General features: G+C 41.1%; 1 protein-coding gene across 1 annotated transcript; it reads left to right on the forward strand.

Annotated features, from left to right (window-relative positions):
- Positions 1-2451: 2451 nt before the first annotated feature.
- On the forward strand, positions 2452-20097 carry zpr1 (ZPR1 zinc finger). The gene is made up of 14 exons (XM_055875910.1): positions 2452-2773; positions 2899-3060; positions 6097-6187; positions 8432-8502; positions 9792-9878; positions 10066-10188; positions 10427-10486; positions 10572-10638; positions 16613-16683; positions 16811-16900; positions 17558-17668; positions 18159-18248; positions 19153-19218; positions 19667-20097. Exons 1-14 carry the CDS (start codon positions 2654-2656, stop codon positions 19781-19783), a joined length of 1326 nt encoding a protein of 441 aa, XP_055731885.1. The 5' UTR covers positions 2452-2653; the 3' UTR covers positions 19784-20097.
- The last annotated feature ends 133 nt before the right edge of the window (positions 20098-20230 follow it).

Genomic DNA, 20230 nt, shown 5'->3' on the forward strand with positions numbered 1-20230 from the left:
GCCTTGACTTCTTTTTTTTTTACATTTGTTTTTCACTCCCAATTCCCCAATTTCAATGAAGGGAAATTAAGTAGGCTTAACTTTCACAGATTTGAGAAGGACAGTTATTTCATATTTGAGGGGAATTATCTAAATAATTTGTGCAAAGCACATTCCTACTGGTGGCTGATAATGGAATCCGGTGACTCATCGAAGTCTCATAGCTAACACTCACTGACAACATTTTGAGGCCCAAATCTCACAACTGCTTTGTTTAGTTTACCATATGAACAGTATCATTACATAAAGATGCAGTGAGTAGACCATTGGTTATATTCTTGTCTGAGGTCTGCCAGAAATAAGGCGTTTTGGTACAGACCAAACCTCTTTCATGCGATTCTACTCATTTTGCCATGGGGTGGGGAGGAAAATGAGCTGTTTTACAGCAAATTACCTGCATTCTACACATTTTGCCATAGGTTGGAGAGACATGTTTTAAATATAATATCTGAGTGAGACTGCCTAACAAAATCAATGGGGCCTCCAGGCCAGTAATTCGATCTTGATAACAAGTTTAGATAGTGGCCAGCTAATTTAGCAATCTAAAAAATATTTGACATGGGCTAACTGACTATCAGTGACTGACATGAGGAATAATGCTGATGCACAACCACATTTTTAAATGGAACCTTGTTTATTCTAACTCGCAACAGTAAGTTGAGACAAGACTAAGTTAGGGAATTGATTTGAGGGGCTTCAAAAGGCTTCAAATGTGCGTACTCTGCCCACCTGGGGTATCAGGCTATGCAAAACAAACTTGCCCTAGTTCTTGATATACCATAGAGCTAGATAGAGGTCTCTAGTGCTAAAACGTTTGTTTTCGCATGGGCAGCACAATTGAGGACTTTCACAATTTTTAAGTAGTCAACTGGGTGGGATTCCCTATGGGTTAAGGAAGGATCACATAATTCCATCCAGGGTATCTGTTCAAAATTGAGATGGCCTCAATGGCGCTGTCCATGTTCTCACAGACACCATAATGGGACAGATACAATGTTGCGTCCTCTAACTATTTCTATGGGATATTCTCTGTGAAAGAGACATCAGACGGAAGCGATTATTCTTACTGGTTCATATAGAATCAATTAACTAAGCAGACCAGACCCAGCTGCTATCACATTGGTGCCTATGGGAGAGCCACCCCCGTTAAGTGTAACCAATGTAAAATGGCTAGCTAGTTAGCGGTGGTGGGTGCTAATAGCCTTTCAAACGGTGACGTCACTCGCTTTGAGACCTTGAAGTAGTGGTTCCCCTTGCTCTGCAAGGGCTGTGGCTTTTGTGGAGCGATGGGTAAGTGATGGGCGCGAACTGGTGGGTGACTGTTGTTGATATGTGCAGAGGGTCCCTGGATCGCGCCCGGGTCGAGGGAACAGACTAAAGATATACTGTTACATTGATGCTGTTGACCCGGATCACTGGTTGCTGCGGAAAAGGAGGTGATCGAAAGGGGGGTGAGTGTAACCGGTGTGAAATGGCTAGCTAGTTAGCGGTGGTGCGCGCTAATAGCGTTTCAATTGGTGACGTCACTAGCTTTGAGACCTTGAAGTAGTGGTTCCCCTTGCTCTGCAAGGGCCGCGGATTTTGTGGAGCGATGGGTAACGATGCTTCGTGGGTGACTGTTGTTGATTTGTGCAGAGGGTTCCTGGTTCGGGGCAAGGGTACGGACTAAAGTTAAACTGTTACATAAGCAGACTGACGTAAATAAAAAATGGTTAACAGCTTGAGTGGGGCATCTTAATTGATCCCCCATCTTTCGTGATGACATCTTCCACTTTACTTCTGGGTCATGTCCCCTAATCTTTTGAATGGGCTTGACGACTATATCATTACATTCGTGAAAAAGTGGTCATTCAAGATATATATAAAATTATATTTGTGTTTGTGAATTAATTTACTTCTGTCTGATGCTTTTTATGACGTTTTTGGCTTGATGACCATTGCGCTACGTTTTTGCCCATTATTGATATAATTGTTTTAAATTATTGACAGAAACAACTCAATGAATAAAACGACTTTCTGAACAATCCATGACCATTTCAGTATGAGCTCCCGAGTGGTGCAGCGGGCTAAGGCACTGAATCTCAGTGCAGTCTTTGGTTCGAATACAGGCTGTATCACATCCGCGACGCTCCCCATCCAACCTGACAGAGCTTGAGAGGTTCTGCAGAGAAGAATGGGAGAAACTCCCCAAACTCGTGATTGGGAGTCTCATAGGGCAGCGCACATTTGACCGGGGTAGGGTGTCATTGTAAATAAGAATTTGATCTCAACTGACTTGCCTAGTTAAATTAAGGTTAAATAATTAAATAAGTAAATAACATAAAAAATGGGACGTTCTAAGGATCCCGTTTAGACACTTTAAATAACTAACAAGGCCACTTCCTGCAAAATGACGACACGTTCATTGGGTTTACGCATGCGCACAAAACATGTGCCATTTTCCACCAAAGAAGTAGATGTATGTCACGTTTATTTCAGGGATAAGGAGAAACGCAGAGTTGAAACGTGCGTTTTGAACCACACCTTCGGTTGTAATAGAAAGTTCCAGAAACAGCGGACGGCATATGCAAAATAACAGTTCATTTTTTATCGACAACAATCGTGAAGTGAAATAATGTCCGTCATCGCAGAAGAAAATGTCCGTGGCGGTAGTGTTTTCAAGGAGATCAATGCTGATGACGAAGACAGTCAACCCACCGAAATCGAGAGTCTGTGCATGAATTGTTACGAAAATGTAAGTAGCTAGCTAGGTAACGTTAACGAGCTAGCTAACACACAGACCAGTTAATTAAACTTATGGAATTGTCTATCGCAGTATGATTGACTGTCATCCAACATGTGTTCTCTCACTCTTTGTAGGGAATGACACGTATTCTTCTTACGAAGATTCCTTTCTTCAAAGAAGTTATCATCAGTTCTTTCACCTGCCCCAACTGCAGTTGGTCAAACACTGAAATCCAATCAGCTGGTCGCATACAGGATCAAGGCATCACCTACACACTCAATGTCAAGTCAAAACAGGTAGGCTATCTAACTAGGGAGGGGAAATTAACGAACTGCTACACGGTCACTCACTATATATGGGAACTAACTAGCAGATTGTAATGGGCTATTGTGATGCTCCATTAGCCGTTACATGATATGTACTGTTTGGCATAGAAAATAATTTTCGACTATCTTGTAACAGCTAATGGAGCATTACGTTAGCCCGTTACAATCAACTACGGTAGTTATGTATGGAAACTCTTTCTAGAGCCAGTAAAAATTTTGCATAAAAACATTTTCAAACTCTAAATGGTTAAACTAGTGAAATATACAATGCCTTCAAAGTATTCATACCCCTTGGCTTATTCCACATTTTGTTAAACCTGAATTCAAAATGGATTCAATAGATTTTTTTTTCTCAGCCATCTACACACAATACCCCATAATGACACATTTTAGCAAATAAATTAGAAATAAAATATCTAATTTGCATAAGTATTCACAGCCCTGTCAATATCACCTTTGGCAGCAAATACAGCTGTCTTTCTGGGTCTCTAAGAGCTTACCACACCTGAGTTGTGCAACATTTGCCCATTTCTTCATTTCAAAATTGAAGCTTTATCAAATTGTTTGTTGATCATTGTTAGACAACCATTTTCAAGTCTTGCCATAGATTTTCAAGCAGATATAAGTCAAAACTGTAACTGGGCCACTCAGGAACAATCAATGTCGTCTTTGTAAACAACTCCAGTGTAGATTTGGCCTTGTTTTAGGTTATTGTCCTTCTGAAAGGTGAATTCATCTAGAGTCTGGTGGAAAGCAAACTGAACCAGGTTTTCCTCTAGGAATATGACTATGCTTAGCTCCATTCGGTTTCTTTTTATCCCGGAAAAACCTTAACTATTACAAGCATACCCATAACATGATGCAGCCACCACTATGCTTGAAAATATGGAGAGTGGTACTCAGTAATGTGTTGTATTGGATTTTGCCCAAATATAAAACTTTTTATTCAGGCAAATAGTGAATTTCTTTGCCACATTTTTGAAATAGGACTTTAGTTCTGTGTTGCAAACAGGATGCATGTTTTGGAATATTTGTATTCTGTACCGGATTCCTTATTTTCAATTGTCTAGATGAAACAGCGACAGCATCGTTTTAGGAATAAAAATTGAACGTTCAACAGTAGGTCCCAATGGTTTTCTAATTAGTCAGCGAAAGCTGCTGAATGAGTCTAAAAAATGTGCTGGGATTTATTTTGATAATATACCAAAAATCGTTTAAACAGCTTTGTCCTGTAATCTAGCTAGGATGCAGTTCCTTTCCCAGACATATGCTGAACCACTGACATGTGGTAGGCTTTAAGATGTAGCTAGCTGGCTTGCCTAATAAATCAACCTGTGATACCAGTTCTGGGTATACAGTCTGAAACAAAGCATTGCAAAAACTTGGTAAGTTTCCTTACAAGCCAGAATGTTTAGAATTACACTAACTTACTCTACTGGTTGTCTGTGAGGTTGGTCCTTCAGTAAGTAGAAATCATTTGAGACAATATCTATAGGATAGTATTATTACCCAACTTTTTAGAGCACTGGTACTGCTGTTGAAATTTCAATCACTTGTGCAAAACCATAAACACCTGCAAGACTTCTGTTAGTATGTGTGCATGTACTTGCGTCTTGTGCATATGCTTTTGGTCACGAGCAAAGCAATCTTATTTGCCACACAGAGACCCTTTTTTTGAAGTCTGTTTAATAATACTTTCCTGTTGATATTTTGTTAAGAATTTCGACCTTCTAGGACCAACCCCTCATACAATCCGCAAAGTAAATTCAAATATAATTTTATTCAACATTTGTGACCAACTATGATGGTTTTTTTTTCTTTGAATGTGCGTGGTTAGCAACAATTGGGAATACTAGCTAGCCTGAGTGCCTGTCTGTGCTAGCTGTCATGTCATTGTCATGCCAAACGTCAATGGAGTTGGCATTGGCAAGAGGAGAAACAGATCTGCGACTAGGCTAGCTCAAGCTCAAGATGAGCTGTTAAGGAGTGTGGGCTAGCCTATTCCTTTACTGTCCAAGATCAAATGCACCAAATACAACAGGTGTAGGTAGCCCATACAGTGAAATACTTACTTACAAGGTCTTTCCCAATGTTGTAGAGTTAAATAAGAAGAAAAAAAACACATAAGAAATAAACCATTATGTTCAGAGGTAAACTGGCTCTGGAAGCCGAAACAGCCTGATACTCAATCTAAACTCTAATAGATTTGCAATTTTGAAGCAGTTCTAGAAACACGTCTATGAATAGTTTTAATATCACATCAAAATTATTTTACAAATACAAAATATACACTGTTAAACAGTTGCAGCTGATTTAGTATTTTTTTCTGGCGTCCTTCTTTCTTTACACACAGGTGTTCAGAGATGCTAGAAAAGTTGTAGAGAATTTTCAGAGGATTTAGTCCTACTCAAGTGTTAACAAAAAGGCCTCAGACTTTTGTGTTTTCACCTCTGTGTCTCACCGGGCCATGTCCTCTGGACCTGCTCTGACTTGGGGCCAAGGTGAGGCCGCTGGCACTTTTCAGTTGGTATTTACATAACAATGGCTAACTCTTAACCTTGGTTATCCCCTTCCACTGTTAACACCTCGCAAAGCAACTATGGTGATAATGCAGAGGTGGTTGATTCTGTTCATCACAAGTGTTGTCATCACAAGTGTGCTGTAAAGGAAAAACCGTGCCACAGTATGGCTGTGTGGGTTTCGTAAAAAAAAAAAAAGATTATATTAATTTGACCTTTTTATTTTGTTTTTTGAAAATTATTTCTCGATGATAGGAAGCCTTTGGAATGTTACTTTCATATCTAAAACTGTATCACAAGTGAGAATTGTTAACGTGTAGACAGATTGTTGGGACTGTTGTACACATTGGCCGTGCTGTCGTCAATGCTTCCCAAGAGGGTCCACCTAGGACCAGGCTAGATGCATCACACTTGATTTTATATAGATAGCTAACTTTATTTGATGATCTTTTATTCTATATTTTGTCTGTTTTGTTGTGTTTTGTAGGATATGAATCGAGAAGTTGTCAAAGCAGACAGTGCAACCACCAGAATCCCTGAACTGGATTTTGAAATACCCCCATACACACAAAAGGGCTGTAAGTACTCCCTAAACTTTGTTGATTTGGAAAACAATTTTCACTCTTCAGGCATACGTACCACTGTCAGGTTACCACTGATTCCAGAAATTAGGGTCACCCATTGTCGGCCTGAGAATTGCTAGCTTGCTCTCAGATCTAGAGAATTTCCTCGTCTGTTCATCTAATAATACTGTATTTTACTGCTGAGATTCCTCTTAGCTATATTACTGGAATCATTTTTATCCTTTTTTTGTTTATACAGTAGGAATGTAACGATTCACCAATACGCATCGGCCCCCTGTTAAAATGTTTAAAATATGAGTACGTCAGTCTGGGAATCCAAACCGATCCAAATGTAGCATGCATCGGTCAGAAAGTCGGTTCAAAATCTGATTCACTAAAACAATTGGCTCCAATTACTTTCTACCTTCCTGAAAATACCTAACTTTATGACAACTGCATCCTCTCCTTCAGTGTGGAACAAAGCATCTAATCATGTTGACAGTCATTGATCTCCAAGTCATTTTGCGCGCATAACAACCCCAGGTAGTTGAGTGACAACCAATGTCGTTTGCTATGTAATTTTTTTAATCAAATGTACTGTTAAATTGTATTTTACCGGAATAAAAGTAGCCTGTGCTACCCCTGGAGACACAACTCATCTGGCTATGCTGTAGCCTACATGCTGATCAGGGCTTACATTGTATTTTGATTGTTCAGGTTCACCATCAACAATAGTTTTGGTTGAAACAATCGGTATATATGGTCATTTTTAGGTAAGCAATTTCATTACGAGGACAGCAATCACTTTTGCTACCGGCACTCAATGTTGCCTCCCTTTTTTTCCGGCACTGAGCAAATTTCAGGTCTGTTGAGCGCACACTTCAATGTTGTGAAAATTCTACTGTGAACACTGAGGCTGTACCCGTTTTTAAGTTAATTATAACAGTGGCCAAGAAGGCTACTGTGGCTATTTGATCAGTGGCCTACCATTAAAAAAAAAAACTATGGACAAAATGCATCCCATCAAATTTGAACATTGAAATAGCGGTTCTATCATTCAGCCTGCAGTAGAAGCCAATGTGGGGTGTTCAATGTAGGCCTACATTCATAAGACTTCCAAAAAACATGTAGGGATTGACATTAACCTGTTTACCACTGGTCATTCAGACAAGGTGACTGAAAATGTTGTGGTGGTTGATGCAATAAACATTATTATTCCCATACCATTTATTATAAAGAATCAGACAAATTATGCTACCATCTGCCTATTGGCTACTTGACTTATTCAAGCCTGTCTCAAATGGTAACACTGCCCCTTTAAGACAGAAAAAAAGCTCTTTACCAGACTTGCTGTTTCAAAGGATAGAAATGCACATGTTTTGTGCTCTTGTAGGAAGCAACCACTCCACCATTGCTGACACGCAATTAGCTATAACTGGGCTAATAGCTCACTTACTCGCAAAGAATATGAACAAATGTGCACACGTGACTACATGCAGCTCTCGCTTTGATCTTAAAACAAGCACATCTACTCGTGACAACTTATGCTGTAAAGCAAGTCCAGATCAAAGTGAATGGTACATGTCCATGTATGGCAATGGTCTATTTGCATATAGGGATATTGCAGCTCTGATTAGTTAAAGCACACTGGTCTGTGTAGCGTATGGGCCTTAGTCGTGCCTGTCAATGCAATAGAATCCTACTCCAATGTCTAAACCATTTGAGACGGGGGTGAAATCCAAAGTTGTGCTATATATTCATTGGCTATGTCATAGCTAGTTTTCTAAGATAAATATTGATACATTACTAGCGCTAACAATTTTTTAATCTGGTAGTTGCCCAGGTTCCCTAATGGCTCCTTTCAGGTGCCTACATAAACCAAAGACCTAGAGAGTACATCATTCATACACACACAGAGATCCAGCTCAAAGAGGCCCAGCTCCTGAGCTCCATCGGCATCAGATTTGATTTTAAAATTGGAAAATGAATGTGTTTATGCAACAAAAGTTGCATCGATTCGTTCCTCTAATCAAACCAAATTCCACTGAATCGTTTCAAACTAAAATCCATCTTTCCTGTATCGGAGAATTGTCTGGAAAGAGAAAGATGCACATCCCTATTATACAGGTATTTTCCGAAGGTAGCACAGTGTCATAGGCTAAACTTGACTTAATTAATCCAACTGTTGTAGTAAATGAATCTTCATGCACTTGAAGAACAGTTGTACAGTAGCCATTAACTTTGCCTCTTGCTCCCTAGCACTCTCTACCATCGAAGGCCTCTTAGACCGTGCAGTTTCAGGGTTGGAGCAAGACCAGCCACTAAGAAATGTATAAGCTTTGTTTACTTTGATTTTACTAAATGCCATACCTACACTACCGTTCATAAGTTTGGGGTCACTTAGAAATATCCTTGTTTTAGAAAGAAGAGCACATTTCTGTCCATTAAAATAACATCAAATTGATCAGAAATACAGTGTAGACATTGTTAATGTTGAAAATGACTATTGTAGCTGGAAACAGCAGATTTATTTATGGAATATCTACATAGGTGTACAGAGGCCCATTATCAGCAACCATCACTCCTGTGTTCCAATGGCACGTTGTGTTAGCTGGTGCACAACTGAGCAAGAGGACAAGTACATTAGTGTCTAGTTTGAGAAAGACGCCTCACAAGTCCTCAACTGGCTGCTATATTAAATAGTACCCGCAAAACACCAGTTTCGATGTCAACAGTGAAGAGGCGACTCTGGCATGCTGGCCTTCTGGGCAGAGTTCCTCTGTCGAGTGTCTGTTCTATTTCCCGTCTTTTTTCTTTTTATTGGCCAGTCTAAGATATGGCTTTCTTTGACACTATGCCTAGAAGGCAAGGATCCCGGAGTGCCTTCCTCACTGTTGACGTTGAGACTGGTGTTTTGCGGGTACTATTTAAGGAAGCTGCCAGTTGAGGACTTGAGCCGTTTGTTTCTCAAACTAGGCACTCTAATGTACTTGTCCTCTTGCACCGGGGCCTCACACTTTCTATTCTGGTTAGAGCCAGTTTGCGCTGTTCTGTGAAGGGAGTAGTACACAGCGTTGTATGAGATCTTCCGTTTCTTGGCAATTTCTCACATGGAAAAGCCTTCATTTCTCAGAACAAGAATAGACTGACGAGTTTCAGAAGAAAGTTCTTTGTTTCTGGCCATTTTGAGCCTGTAATTGAACCCACAAATGCTGATGGTCCAGATACTCAACTAGTCTAAAGAAGGCCCGTTTTATTGCTTCTTTAATCAGAACAGTTTTCAGCTGTGCTAACATAATTGCAAAAGGGTTTTCTAATGATCAATTAGCCTTTTAAAATTATCAACTTGAATTAGCTAACACAACATGCCATTGGAACATAGGCGTGATGGTTGCTGATAATGGGCCTCTGTACACCTATGTAGATATTCCATTCAAAAAATCAGCTGTTTCCAGCTACAATAGACATTTACAACATTAACAATGTCTAATAATTTGATGTTATTTTAATGGACAAAAATTGCTTTTCAAAGACGAGGACATTTCTAAGTGACTCCAAACTTATGAACGGTAGTGTACTTTACTGCTTGTTGTTGACTAAATCATGTTTATGCTTGAAGGAAACTGCACCAGAAGTTGCTGTAAAAATCAGGGAGTTCATTGATAAATTGAAGAAGTTGAAAGAAGGTGAAAGTGGATTCACACTGGTATGTCCAATTGTATTGCTCCAGCCTCTCATCTGTGTACAAGATTGAAGTTACATGCAATTAAACATTTCTAGCTATACAATCAAGGCACAGGTTTAATTAAAGTACAATGTTCTTTATTTACTCTGGATTTCTTACAGAATGATCCTCTGTTTAAGATACATGAGTATGTGTGTTGTTATTGTAGGTCATTGATGATCCATCTGGGAACAGTTTTGTGGAGAACCCCTTTGCTCCGCAGAAGGATGAGGCTCTCTCGGTCTGCAACTACACAAGAACTCCCCAACAGGACGCACAGTTAGGAATAAAGGCGAGTAGTTTGACTTGACACATCACGACTCCTGTAAGGGGACACATCTGTTTCAGAAAGGCAGTGCCTCGGTTGCTGTCCTCATGTCTTGTGCCAATGTGTGTGGACTCCTCACAGGGTAGAAGAAAACAATAGACTGCAGAAGTCATTTTGTAATTTGACCCATGTTCACCAATAAACTTTTATTGAGCATAAGAATAATGCGACTCACTTTTTTTCTTCTTGTTTTTTTGCTCAGGCTGAAGATGAGGAGGAAGAGGAAAAGCCCATTAATGACATTGACAGTATGAGAAATGAGGTGGGATTTCCAGACTTTATGCACCAATTTAGATTGAGTTTTTCCTCAATTTACCCTTGAGTAATATATACAATTTCTCCCTCAGGTGTTAAAATTTAATACGAACTGTCCAGAGTGCAATGCCCCAGCCTCGACAAACATGAAGCTTGTCCGTATCCTTTCCAGTCCCTTTGGTTTTCCCCAGCAGTGGTCTAGTGGAGGGTTAACGCTAGTGTTGCACGCTACACTGAAACTTCTGTACCTATTCGACTACTAGAACATAAACTGTTTGGTATGAGAATTGTTTCTTTCGGTACTTCTGTCAAATGTGCCTCACGTCTTATACGGATTGAGAGGATCGAGTTTGTCTAGTAATTTGTGTGAATCTTCTCAAGGGGGCAGTAAGTCAAATCAAACAAAGCTTTATTTGTCATGTGCGCCGAATACAACCGGTGTAGACCTTACAGTGAAATGCTTACTTACAAGCCCTAACCAACAGCGTAATTTAGAAGGAAGGAATAGGTATTTGGTAAATGATAAGTGAGGAGGAGAAAAAAAATAAGTAAAATGACAGTGAAAATAACAGTAGTGAGGCTATATACAGGTGGTACCGGCACAGAGTCAATGTGCGGGGCACCGGTTAGTCAGGCTAATTGAGGTAATATGTACAAGTAGGTATAGTTAAGGTGACTATGCATAGATGATAAACGGAGAGTAGCAGCAGCTTAAAAGAGGGGGTGGTGGGACACAATGCAAATAGTCCAGGTAGCCGTTTTGATGACCTGTTCAGGAGTCTTATGGCTTGGGGGTAAAAGCTGTTGTAAAGCCTTTTGGTCCTAGACTTGGCGCTCCGGTACCGCTTGCCATGCGGTTACGCAGAGAACAGTCTGAATGGGGTGGCTGGGGTCTTTGACAATTTTCAGGGCCTTCCTCTGACACTGCCTGGTATAGAGGTCCTGGATGACAGGTAGCTTAGCCCCAGTGATGTACTGGGCCGTACGCACTACCCTCTGTAGTGCCTTGAGGTCGGAGGCCGAGCAGTTGCCATACCAGGCAGTGATGCAACCAGTCAGGATGCTCTCGATGGTGCAGCTGTAGAACCTTTTGAGGATCTGAGGACCCATGCCAAATCTTTTCAGTCTCCTGAGGGGGAATAGGTTTTGTCATGCCTTCACAATTGTCTTGGTGTGTTTGGACCATGATAGTTTGTTGGTAATGTGGACACCAAGGAACTTGCACCTCTCAACCTGCTCCACTACAGCCCCGTTGATGAGAATGGGGGCTTGCTCGGTCCTCCTTTTCCTGTAGTCCACAATCATCTCAGTGTCTTGATTCTGTTGAGGGATAAGATGTTTTTCTGGCACCACCCAGCCAGGTCTCTGACCTCCCAAAAGGCTGTCTTGTCGGTGTTCAAGCCTACCACTGTTGCAAACTTAATGATGATGTTGGAGTCGTGCCTGGCCATGCAGTCGTGGGTGAACAGGGAGTACAGAAGCGGACTGGGCACGCACCCCTGAGGGGCTCCGGTGTTGAGGATCAGCATGGCAGATGTTGCTGTCTACCCTGGGAGTGGCCCGTCAGGAAGTCCAGGATCCAATTGCAGAGGGAGGCGTTTAGTCCCAGGATCCTTATCTTAGTGATGCGCTTTGAGGGCACTATGGTGTTGAACGCTGAGCTTTTTATTTCACCTTTATTTAACCAGGTAGGCTAGTTGGGAACAAGTTCTCATTTGCAACTGCGACCTGGCCAAGATAAAGCATAGCAATTCGACACATACAACAACACAGAGTTACACATGGAATAAACAAAACATACAGTCAATAATACAGTTGGGGAAAAATAAAACAAAAGTCTATATACAGTGAGTGCAAATTAGTTAAGATAAGGGAGTTAAGGCAGTAAATAGGCCATGGTGGCGAAGTAATTACAATATAGCCATTAAACACTGGAATGGTAGATGTGCAGAAGATGAATGTGCAAGTAGAGATACTGGGGTGCAAAGGAGCAAGATAAATAAATACAGCATGGGGATGAGGTAGATGGATGGGCTGTTTACAGATGGGCTATGTACAGGTACAGTGATCTGTGAGCTGCTCTGCCAGCTGGTGCTTAAAGCTAGTGGGGGAGATATGAGTCTCCAGCTTCAGTGATTTTTGCAGTTCGTTCCAGTCATTGGCAGCAGAGAACTGGAAGGAAAGACGACCAAAGGAGGAATTGGCTTTGGGGGTGACCAGTGAGATGTAGCACGCGCTCCAGCAGGTATGAGTGGGTGCTGCTGTGGTGACTAGTGAGCTGAAATAAGGCTGGGCTTTACCTAGCAGAGACTTGTAGTTGACCTGTAGCCAGTGGGTTTGGCGACGAGTATGAAGCAAGGGTCAACCAACGAGTGTACAGGTCGCAGTGGTGGGTAGTGTATGGGGCTTTGGTGACAAAACGGATGGCACTGTGATAGACTGCATCCAATTTGTTGAGTAGAGTGTTGGAGGCTATTTTATAGATGACATCGCCGACGTCGAGGATCGGTAGAATGGTCAGTTTTACGAGGGTATGTTTGGCAGCATGAGTGAAGGATGCATTGTTGAGATATAGGAAGCCGATTATAGATTTAATTTTGCATTAGCGATGCTTAATGTTAGTCTGGAAGGAGAGTTTACAGTCTAACCAGACACCTAGGTATTTGTAGTTGTCCACGTAATCTAAGTCGGAGCCGTCCAGAGTAGTGATGCTGGACGAGCGGGCAGGTGCGGGCAGTGATCAATTGAATAGCATGCATTTAGTTTTACTTGCATTTGAGAGCAGTTGGAGGCCACTGAAGAAGAGTTGTATGGCAGTGAAGCTCGTCTGGGGGTTAGTTAAGTGTCCAAAGAGGGGCCAGAAGTATACAGAATGGTGTCGTCTGCGTAGAGGTGGATCAGATAATCACCAGCAGCAAGAGCGACATCATTGATGTATACAGAGAAGAGAGTTGACCCGAGACTTGAACTCTGTGGGACCCCCATAGAATGAATAGTGTTCTCATGTAGGGGTTCCTTTTGTCCAGGTGGGAAAGTGCAGTGTGGAGTGCAATAGAGTGAATCATCTGTGGATCTGTTTGGGTGGTATGCAAATTGGAGTGGGTCTAGGGTTTCTGTGATAATGGTGTTAATGTGAGCCATTACCAGCCTTTTTCAAAGCACTTCATGGCTACGGATGTGAGCGCTACGGATCTGTAGTCATTTAGGCAGGTTGCCTTCGTGTTCTTGGGCACAGGGACTATGGTGGTCTGCTTGAAACATGTTGGTATTACAGACTCAATCAGGGACATGTTGAAAATGTCAGTGAAGACAGTTGCCAGTTGGTCAGCACATGCCCGGAGCACACGTCCTGGTAATCCGTCTGGCCCAGCGGCCGTGTGAATGTTTAAAGGTCTTACTCACGTCGACTACGGACAGCTTGATCACACAGTCGTTCAGAACAGCTGATGCTCTCATGCATGCCTCAGTGTTGCTTGCCTCGAAGCGAGCATAGAAGTGATTTAGCTCGTCTGGTAGGCTTGTCACTGGGCAGCTCGCGGCTGTGCTTCCCTTTGTAGTCTGTAATAGTTTGTAGGCCCTGCCACATCCGACGAGCGTCGGAGCCGGTGTAATACGATTCAATCTTAGTCCTGTATTGGCGCTTTGCCTATTTGATGGTTCGTTGGAGGTGATAGCAGGATTTATTAGAGTCCTGCACCTTGAAAGCGGCAGCTCTACCCTTTAGCTCAGTGCGAATGTTGCCTGTAATCCATGGCTTCTGTTTGGTGTATGTAGGAACAGTCACTGTGGGGAGGACGTCCTCGATGCACTTATTGATAAAGCCAGTGACTGATGTGGTGTACTCCTCAATGCCATTGGAAGAATCCTGGAACATGTTCCAGTCTGACAGCAAAACAGTCCTGTAGTTTAGCATCTGCTTCATATGACCCCTTTTTTATAGAACCGAGTCACTGGTGCTTCCTGCTTTAATTTTTGCTTGTAAGCAGGAATCAGGAGGATAGAATTATGGGCAGATTTACCAAATGGAGGGCAAGGGAGAGCTTTGTACACATCTGTGTGGAGTAAATGTGATCTAGAATTTTTTTCCCCCCTTTGGTTGCGCATTTAACATGCTTATAGAAATTAAGTAAAACTGATGAAGTTTTTCTGCATTTATGTCCCCGGCCACTAGGAGCACCACCTCAGGGTGAGTGGTTTCCTGTTTGCTTATTTCCTTATACAGCTGACTGAGTGCGGTCTTAGTGCCAGCATCTGTCTGTGGTGGTAAATAAACAGCCATGAAAAAAATAGGTAACTTTCTCGGCAAATAGTGTGGTTCACAGCTTATCATGAGATACTCTACTTCAGACGAGCAAAATCTAGAGACTTCCTTTGATATTGTGCACCAGCTGTTTGCAAGTATACATAGACCACCCCCCCCTTGTCTTACCGGAGTGTGCTGTTCTATCTAGCCGGTGCAGCGTATATCCCGCCAGCTGAATGTTTTCCATGTCATCATTCAGCCCCGATTAGGTGAAACATAAGATATTACAGTTTTTGATGTCCCGTTGGTAGGATATTCGTGATCGTACCATGTCTAATTTATTGTCCAATGATTGTACGTTGGCAAGTAATATTGATGGCCAGTGGGAAATCTGCCCTTACCGTCAGCGGATCCTTAGGGCACCCCGCCCTGTGTCCTCTACCTGTGTCTCTTTCTCTTGCCAATGACAGGGATTTTGGCCTTGTTGGGTGTCTGAAGTAAATCCTGTGCGACCTGCTTGTTGACGTGTCTAATCCGAGGTTGAGTGATCGCTGTCCTGATTTCCAGAAGCTCTTTTTTGCCATAAGATACGGTGGCAGAAACATTGTAACGCAAAAAAACCCGCATACTAGCACAATTGGTTAGGCACCCGTAAAACGGCTGCCATTTCTTCCGGCGCCATCTTTCTAAGCTAGCCAGGCTACTTGTGCTTGCGGATGCAGCTGCCACAGCGCAAGCCACTTTTGAGAAGCAAACGAAAGGAGAGTGACAATGCCGACAGCATGGCTTCTAACTAAAAAAAATCATACCTCTGTGTTCACAGCTCGCTTACAAAATTGGCTCCAGAAGCGAACTAGGGGAATTCTTTGCTTATAAAGCAGATGAGGGCCAGCACACTGAAACAACTAAGCAAAAGGTGTTAAAGCAGTGCAGTGAAAGGGAGGTTTAGTTCCCAAACGACATATCAAAACTATTTTACACATTGTAACATTATTCTACTAGCAATTCAAATGATTTTTAAGTGACAATGACATCAACATATATTCAGCATGACAATGTGAGGTTTATAATATGATTACAACCCAAAGGTAATGTGAAATGCACCTATGACAGCAATACATTTAGACTAAACCCACTTCGTTTGTCTGGGCTTGCTAGCAGTAGCAGGCCTGGGCGGAGCGTTCTACCTTCAGATTTGAAATGCATTCTGGGAATCGTGGTATGCTGTGTAAAGTCCGTTGTAGAGACTTGCACTATAGAAGCTTAATGTTTTATGTCGATTTGGAGCTAAAATATTCTTTAATACATAAAATGATTTAGTTGTAATTAATCATAGGTCTAATAAATGTAATTTACCCAATATTATGGCCATAGATGAGCAAATTAACCCTATGTATCAAATACATTTTACAATAGTTTAGATGTATTGTACAATTATTTTTGTATGCTCAGAATCGCATATGGTTTTGCATAAGGAAAATGCAAGATTCTTTTGTTATTGTTTTAAGGAAATTAAATATAGAATATATTTTGGTTTTCTACTGTTTATCAACATATTGGTTCAATGTTTATTCTGTGACTAGCTAATACGCTTTCTTTTTTTGATGTGGTATCATTTCGGTATTGAGTATCATGATGCTTAACCTGGTAGCGGTATCGAAGTCAAAATGTGGGTATCGCGAAAACTCTACTAGTTCACTCACTTAATATTTACTCTTTTCATTTTGCGCAAGCATTCCTCTCCTTTTGTAGAAAAATACATTGAAAGTATAGGGACCGTTACTTTAATCACTGCGAATGGCGATCCGTGTTACCATCTATATTATGATTAAGGTGGTGTATAAAGTTTCAATTTGCAAGGTGTAGGTATCCTCCTTTACAATTCCTCAGAAATCCCCCATTTCAAAGAAGTCATTATTATGGCAACAAACTGTGATGACTGTGGACATCGAACCAACGAGGTAAGTTTACTCTTTAAAAAAAAAAAAAGATAATTAATTAATTGTCAGGCACATTTTATTTTCAAGGCATATTCATAGATTGCAAATTTGCTAATATGACTGCATGACTATCTATTCTGTGGTTAAGGTGAAATCTGGTGGAGCCACAGAAGAGCTGGGCACGAAGATAACCCTTCACCTTACTGATGTGTCTGACATGTCCAGAGATCTTCTGAAGGTAGCCCCTTCCATTGTACTGCCAGATTGGCATTCACTAGTTTCCTTTAACTGTATAATTTCATTACCCTGGTCCCAGGTCTGTTTGTGCTTTGTATAACTCCTTTGCTGCCATTGTCAAGCCAAACAATACATACACCAGGGATCATCAACTAGATTCAGCCGCGGGCCACCTTTTCTTTTCTTGAGTGGATGGTCAGAACATAATTTGTTGGGAAAAAGAAACCCAAACAGATATATTTGACAAACATAATTTCAAACCTTGCTTACATTTGTATACGATCACATATACAGTATCACTCTATTATGCATGGGAATACTTTGGAATAGATTTCCAAAATTGAAGTCACTTGGAGCTGATTTGTTGGTGTTTTTCCAGTCTTATTCCAACAAAAAAAAAAACTTGGGTGATTTTTATTTGGACCCCCTCGGCCCAAATTCGGCGAGTGGGTCGCCAGTTGGGGAACCCTGACATACACCAAAAACTGTGGAGGATATAAACATAATAAAGTCAAATGACTTGTTTCTATTGTGGTCCTCGAATAAAGCATACAAAGAGGAACATGGAACTTTTTCACAGGAGAGCAATCCTATTCCTGAATCATGTTGGAGTTGACTCAACCATGCCAGTTTTGTCATGTTGTGGTTGTTTGTGCAGTCGGAGACGTGTAGCATCCTCATACCTGAGCTGGAATTTGAGTTGGGGATGGCGGCTGTCGGCGGAAAATTCACCACCTTGGAGGGACTCCTCAAAGACATCAAAGATCTGGTAAACCCTTTTAATGCTTTATTCAGTCGTTTGAGAAGTAGAGGGGAAAATGGATGAAGGGAAGAGGCATTATGAAGGCTTATCACAGGGATTGAACTCCAGGCTTCACTGGAGAGTTGTATATGTTTTAACGCCGCTTGTGTTATCTCTAGTTCAGTGGCTCTGCACCTGGGCACACTTTTGGCTTGGTGGATACTTTTGCCAAGGCTGATGTGCTGTAATTCCAAGGCAGTGGTACACAACTCCAGTCTGTGAGGGTTGCTGTGTCTGCTGATTTCATTTTCACCTTTTTAATTAGTGACGGATTTAGACCTGTGAAGCCAGGTGTGGCCAATCTTTTACATTAATTGATTAGTTAACTTCTATGTAGAAACCAAAACCAGCAGACCGGCTTCAAAAATTGGATTTGTGCACCCCTGGTCTGCGTTCTCTTTCACTGTGGACTTGTTGTTTTTAATTCATGTTTCTCCTCCACCACTTTTTCCTCCAGATTGTGTCTAAAAATCCCTTCACTTGTGGAGACAGCTCCACTTCAGATCGAACAGAGAAACTTAAGCTTTTTGGTCAGAAGATTGACAAGGTTAGAGGCATAAAATTATTGAATAAGTCCATCACTACTATTTTGTTTGGATCTAGTTTTGGTTCCACTTTACATCTATAACTTGAGTGTAATTACACATCCCAAAGTACTTACAACTGTTAGTGATGTGTGGAATTAAATGTTTTTACATTTATTTGCATTTGATTTTCGTAACTTACTCAGGTGAACTCATTCGCCTATTGTCTCGCGCTGTGCTTGTTGTTTAAGCTCCATTCATTTGTTTCCATTGCGTTTATTGCAATTCTTTGAAACTGAATGTTACCAACTGGGATAACAGTTGTAAATACTAACAATGTGTATCTACATTGTAAATGCATTGTAATTACCATGTAAATAGAGCTTTTAGGACTTAATGTATTGGGAAACTAGTTTTTATAGCTCAACTAGGAGGCATTTATTCACTTGTATACAGTAAGTGTATTCTGGCCCTCAATCATCAAATAACTGTTAGTATGACATTGTTGTACATTTGAGTAATTTAGCAGACACACTTATGCATTGTGACTTACAGGAGCAATTAGGGTTAAGTGCCTTGCTCAAGGGCATATCAACAGATTTTGTCAGCTCGGGGATTCGAACCAGTGACCTTTCATTTACTGGACCAACGCTCTTAATCGCAAGGCTACCTGCCCTGCAGATATTTTATTTAGACTTTAGAAAATCTCATGCAAGAATTTCACATTTGATTGATCAAACTTGAGTGAACTGCTTATTAGGGTACATATGCTGTACCTGAGTGTTTGGCTAGACAATAAAGTAGTGAAATACAGAACAATCTGGCACCCATGCTGAAACTGTTTCAAAAAAAGTGGAGGAAAAAAAAGTGAAATGGAGGCTGGAGTGTGACTTTTTAAAACGCCTCTTCTTTTGAAAAATACTGTAGATCATGGCGGGAGACATGGATGTTCATGTTGTTCTCGATGACCCTGCAGGGAACAGCTATCTCCAGGTACGAGGACGCTTCTCTTTCTCAGGTCTTTTAAAAGGATCATTTGTAATTTTGGCAATGCATGCAGGATGAAGGAAGTAAGAGGTTTTGCAATCCAATGCTAGCTAGTGTTAGCGTAATTACTGGATGTCTACAGGAACAGCTAGCATGCTGTGCCCATAGACTTCCAGTTGTTGCGCTAACGCCAGTTAGCAATTGCGCTAATGCTAGTTAGAAACGGTCTTCATACTGGACACAGATATGGTATCCACATCTGACTCGGGAAGTAGATGAAGGGCCTCATTGCCCAAATCCAGGACTATCCCTTTAAGGTTCAAACACAAATTCTCCTCCCACTGGATAAATGTGTCATTTTTCATGAATCACATTTTCATTTCCCGCACTTGTTCATTAATGTACTGTCTGAATGTAACGAATTGGAATGTATTTGTCTCATGTTTGTCTACAGAACGTCTATGCGCCTGACCCAGACCCAGAGATGACAACTGAGAAGTACACCAGGACCTTTGAGCAGAACGAAGACCTTGGTCTGAATGACATGAAGACAGAGGGCTATCAGCAGTAAGGACTTCTGCAGCAGAAGGGTTGATCTTACAAAAACAAAATGCATTCTTTGGAAATTAATTTAAGACATTTACCCTCACTGAAGTTCACAAGGACAGAGGTCTTGCAGTTTTGATATTTGAGCACAATATGGTTGAAAAGTGAGATCTTACTTAAAACAAAGCAATCAATATGTTTATAATTTGATTAGTAAAGTATGCATTAACATATTGTGGTTTTGCATCTGGTTGTTAATGTGATTCTGATTCAGTTGAATTGGCCTTAATTTATCTTGATGTGTCATGTTCAATGGGAATAAATTAAGAATATACACTGGCTGCTGTATACAAATTATTTTGGCTGCTTTTGTTCCATGTACAGTTATGCCTTGTATAAATACCTTATCTATAATAAAACACTCCACTGCATAATTGCCCATAGATCTTCAAAGAACCAATTCTATGTGTCC

This window comes from Salvelinus fontinalis, chromosome 2 (assembly GCF_029448725.1).
Source record: "Salvelinus fontinalis isolate EN_2023a chromosome 2, ASM2944872v1, whole genome shotgun sequence".
In the NCBI taxonomy this organism is placed as follows: domain Eukaryota; kingdom Metazoa; phylum Chordata; class Actinopteri; order Salmoniformes; family Salmonidae; genus Salvelinus; species Salvelinus fontinalis.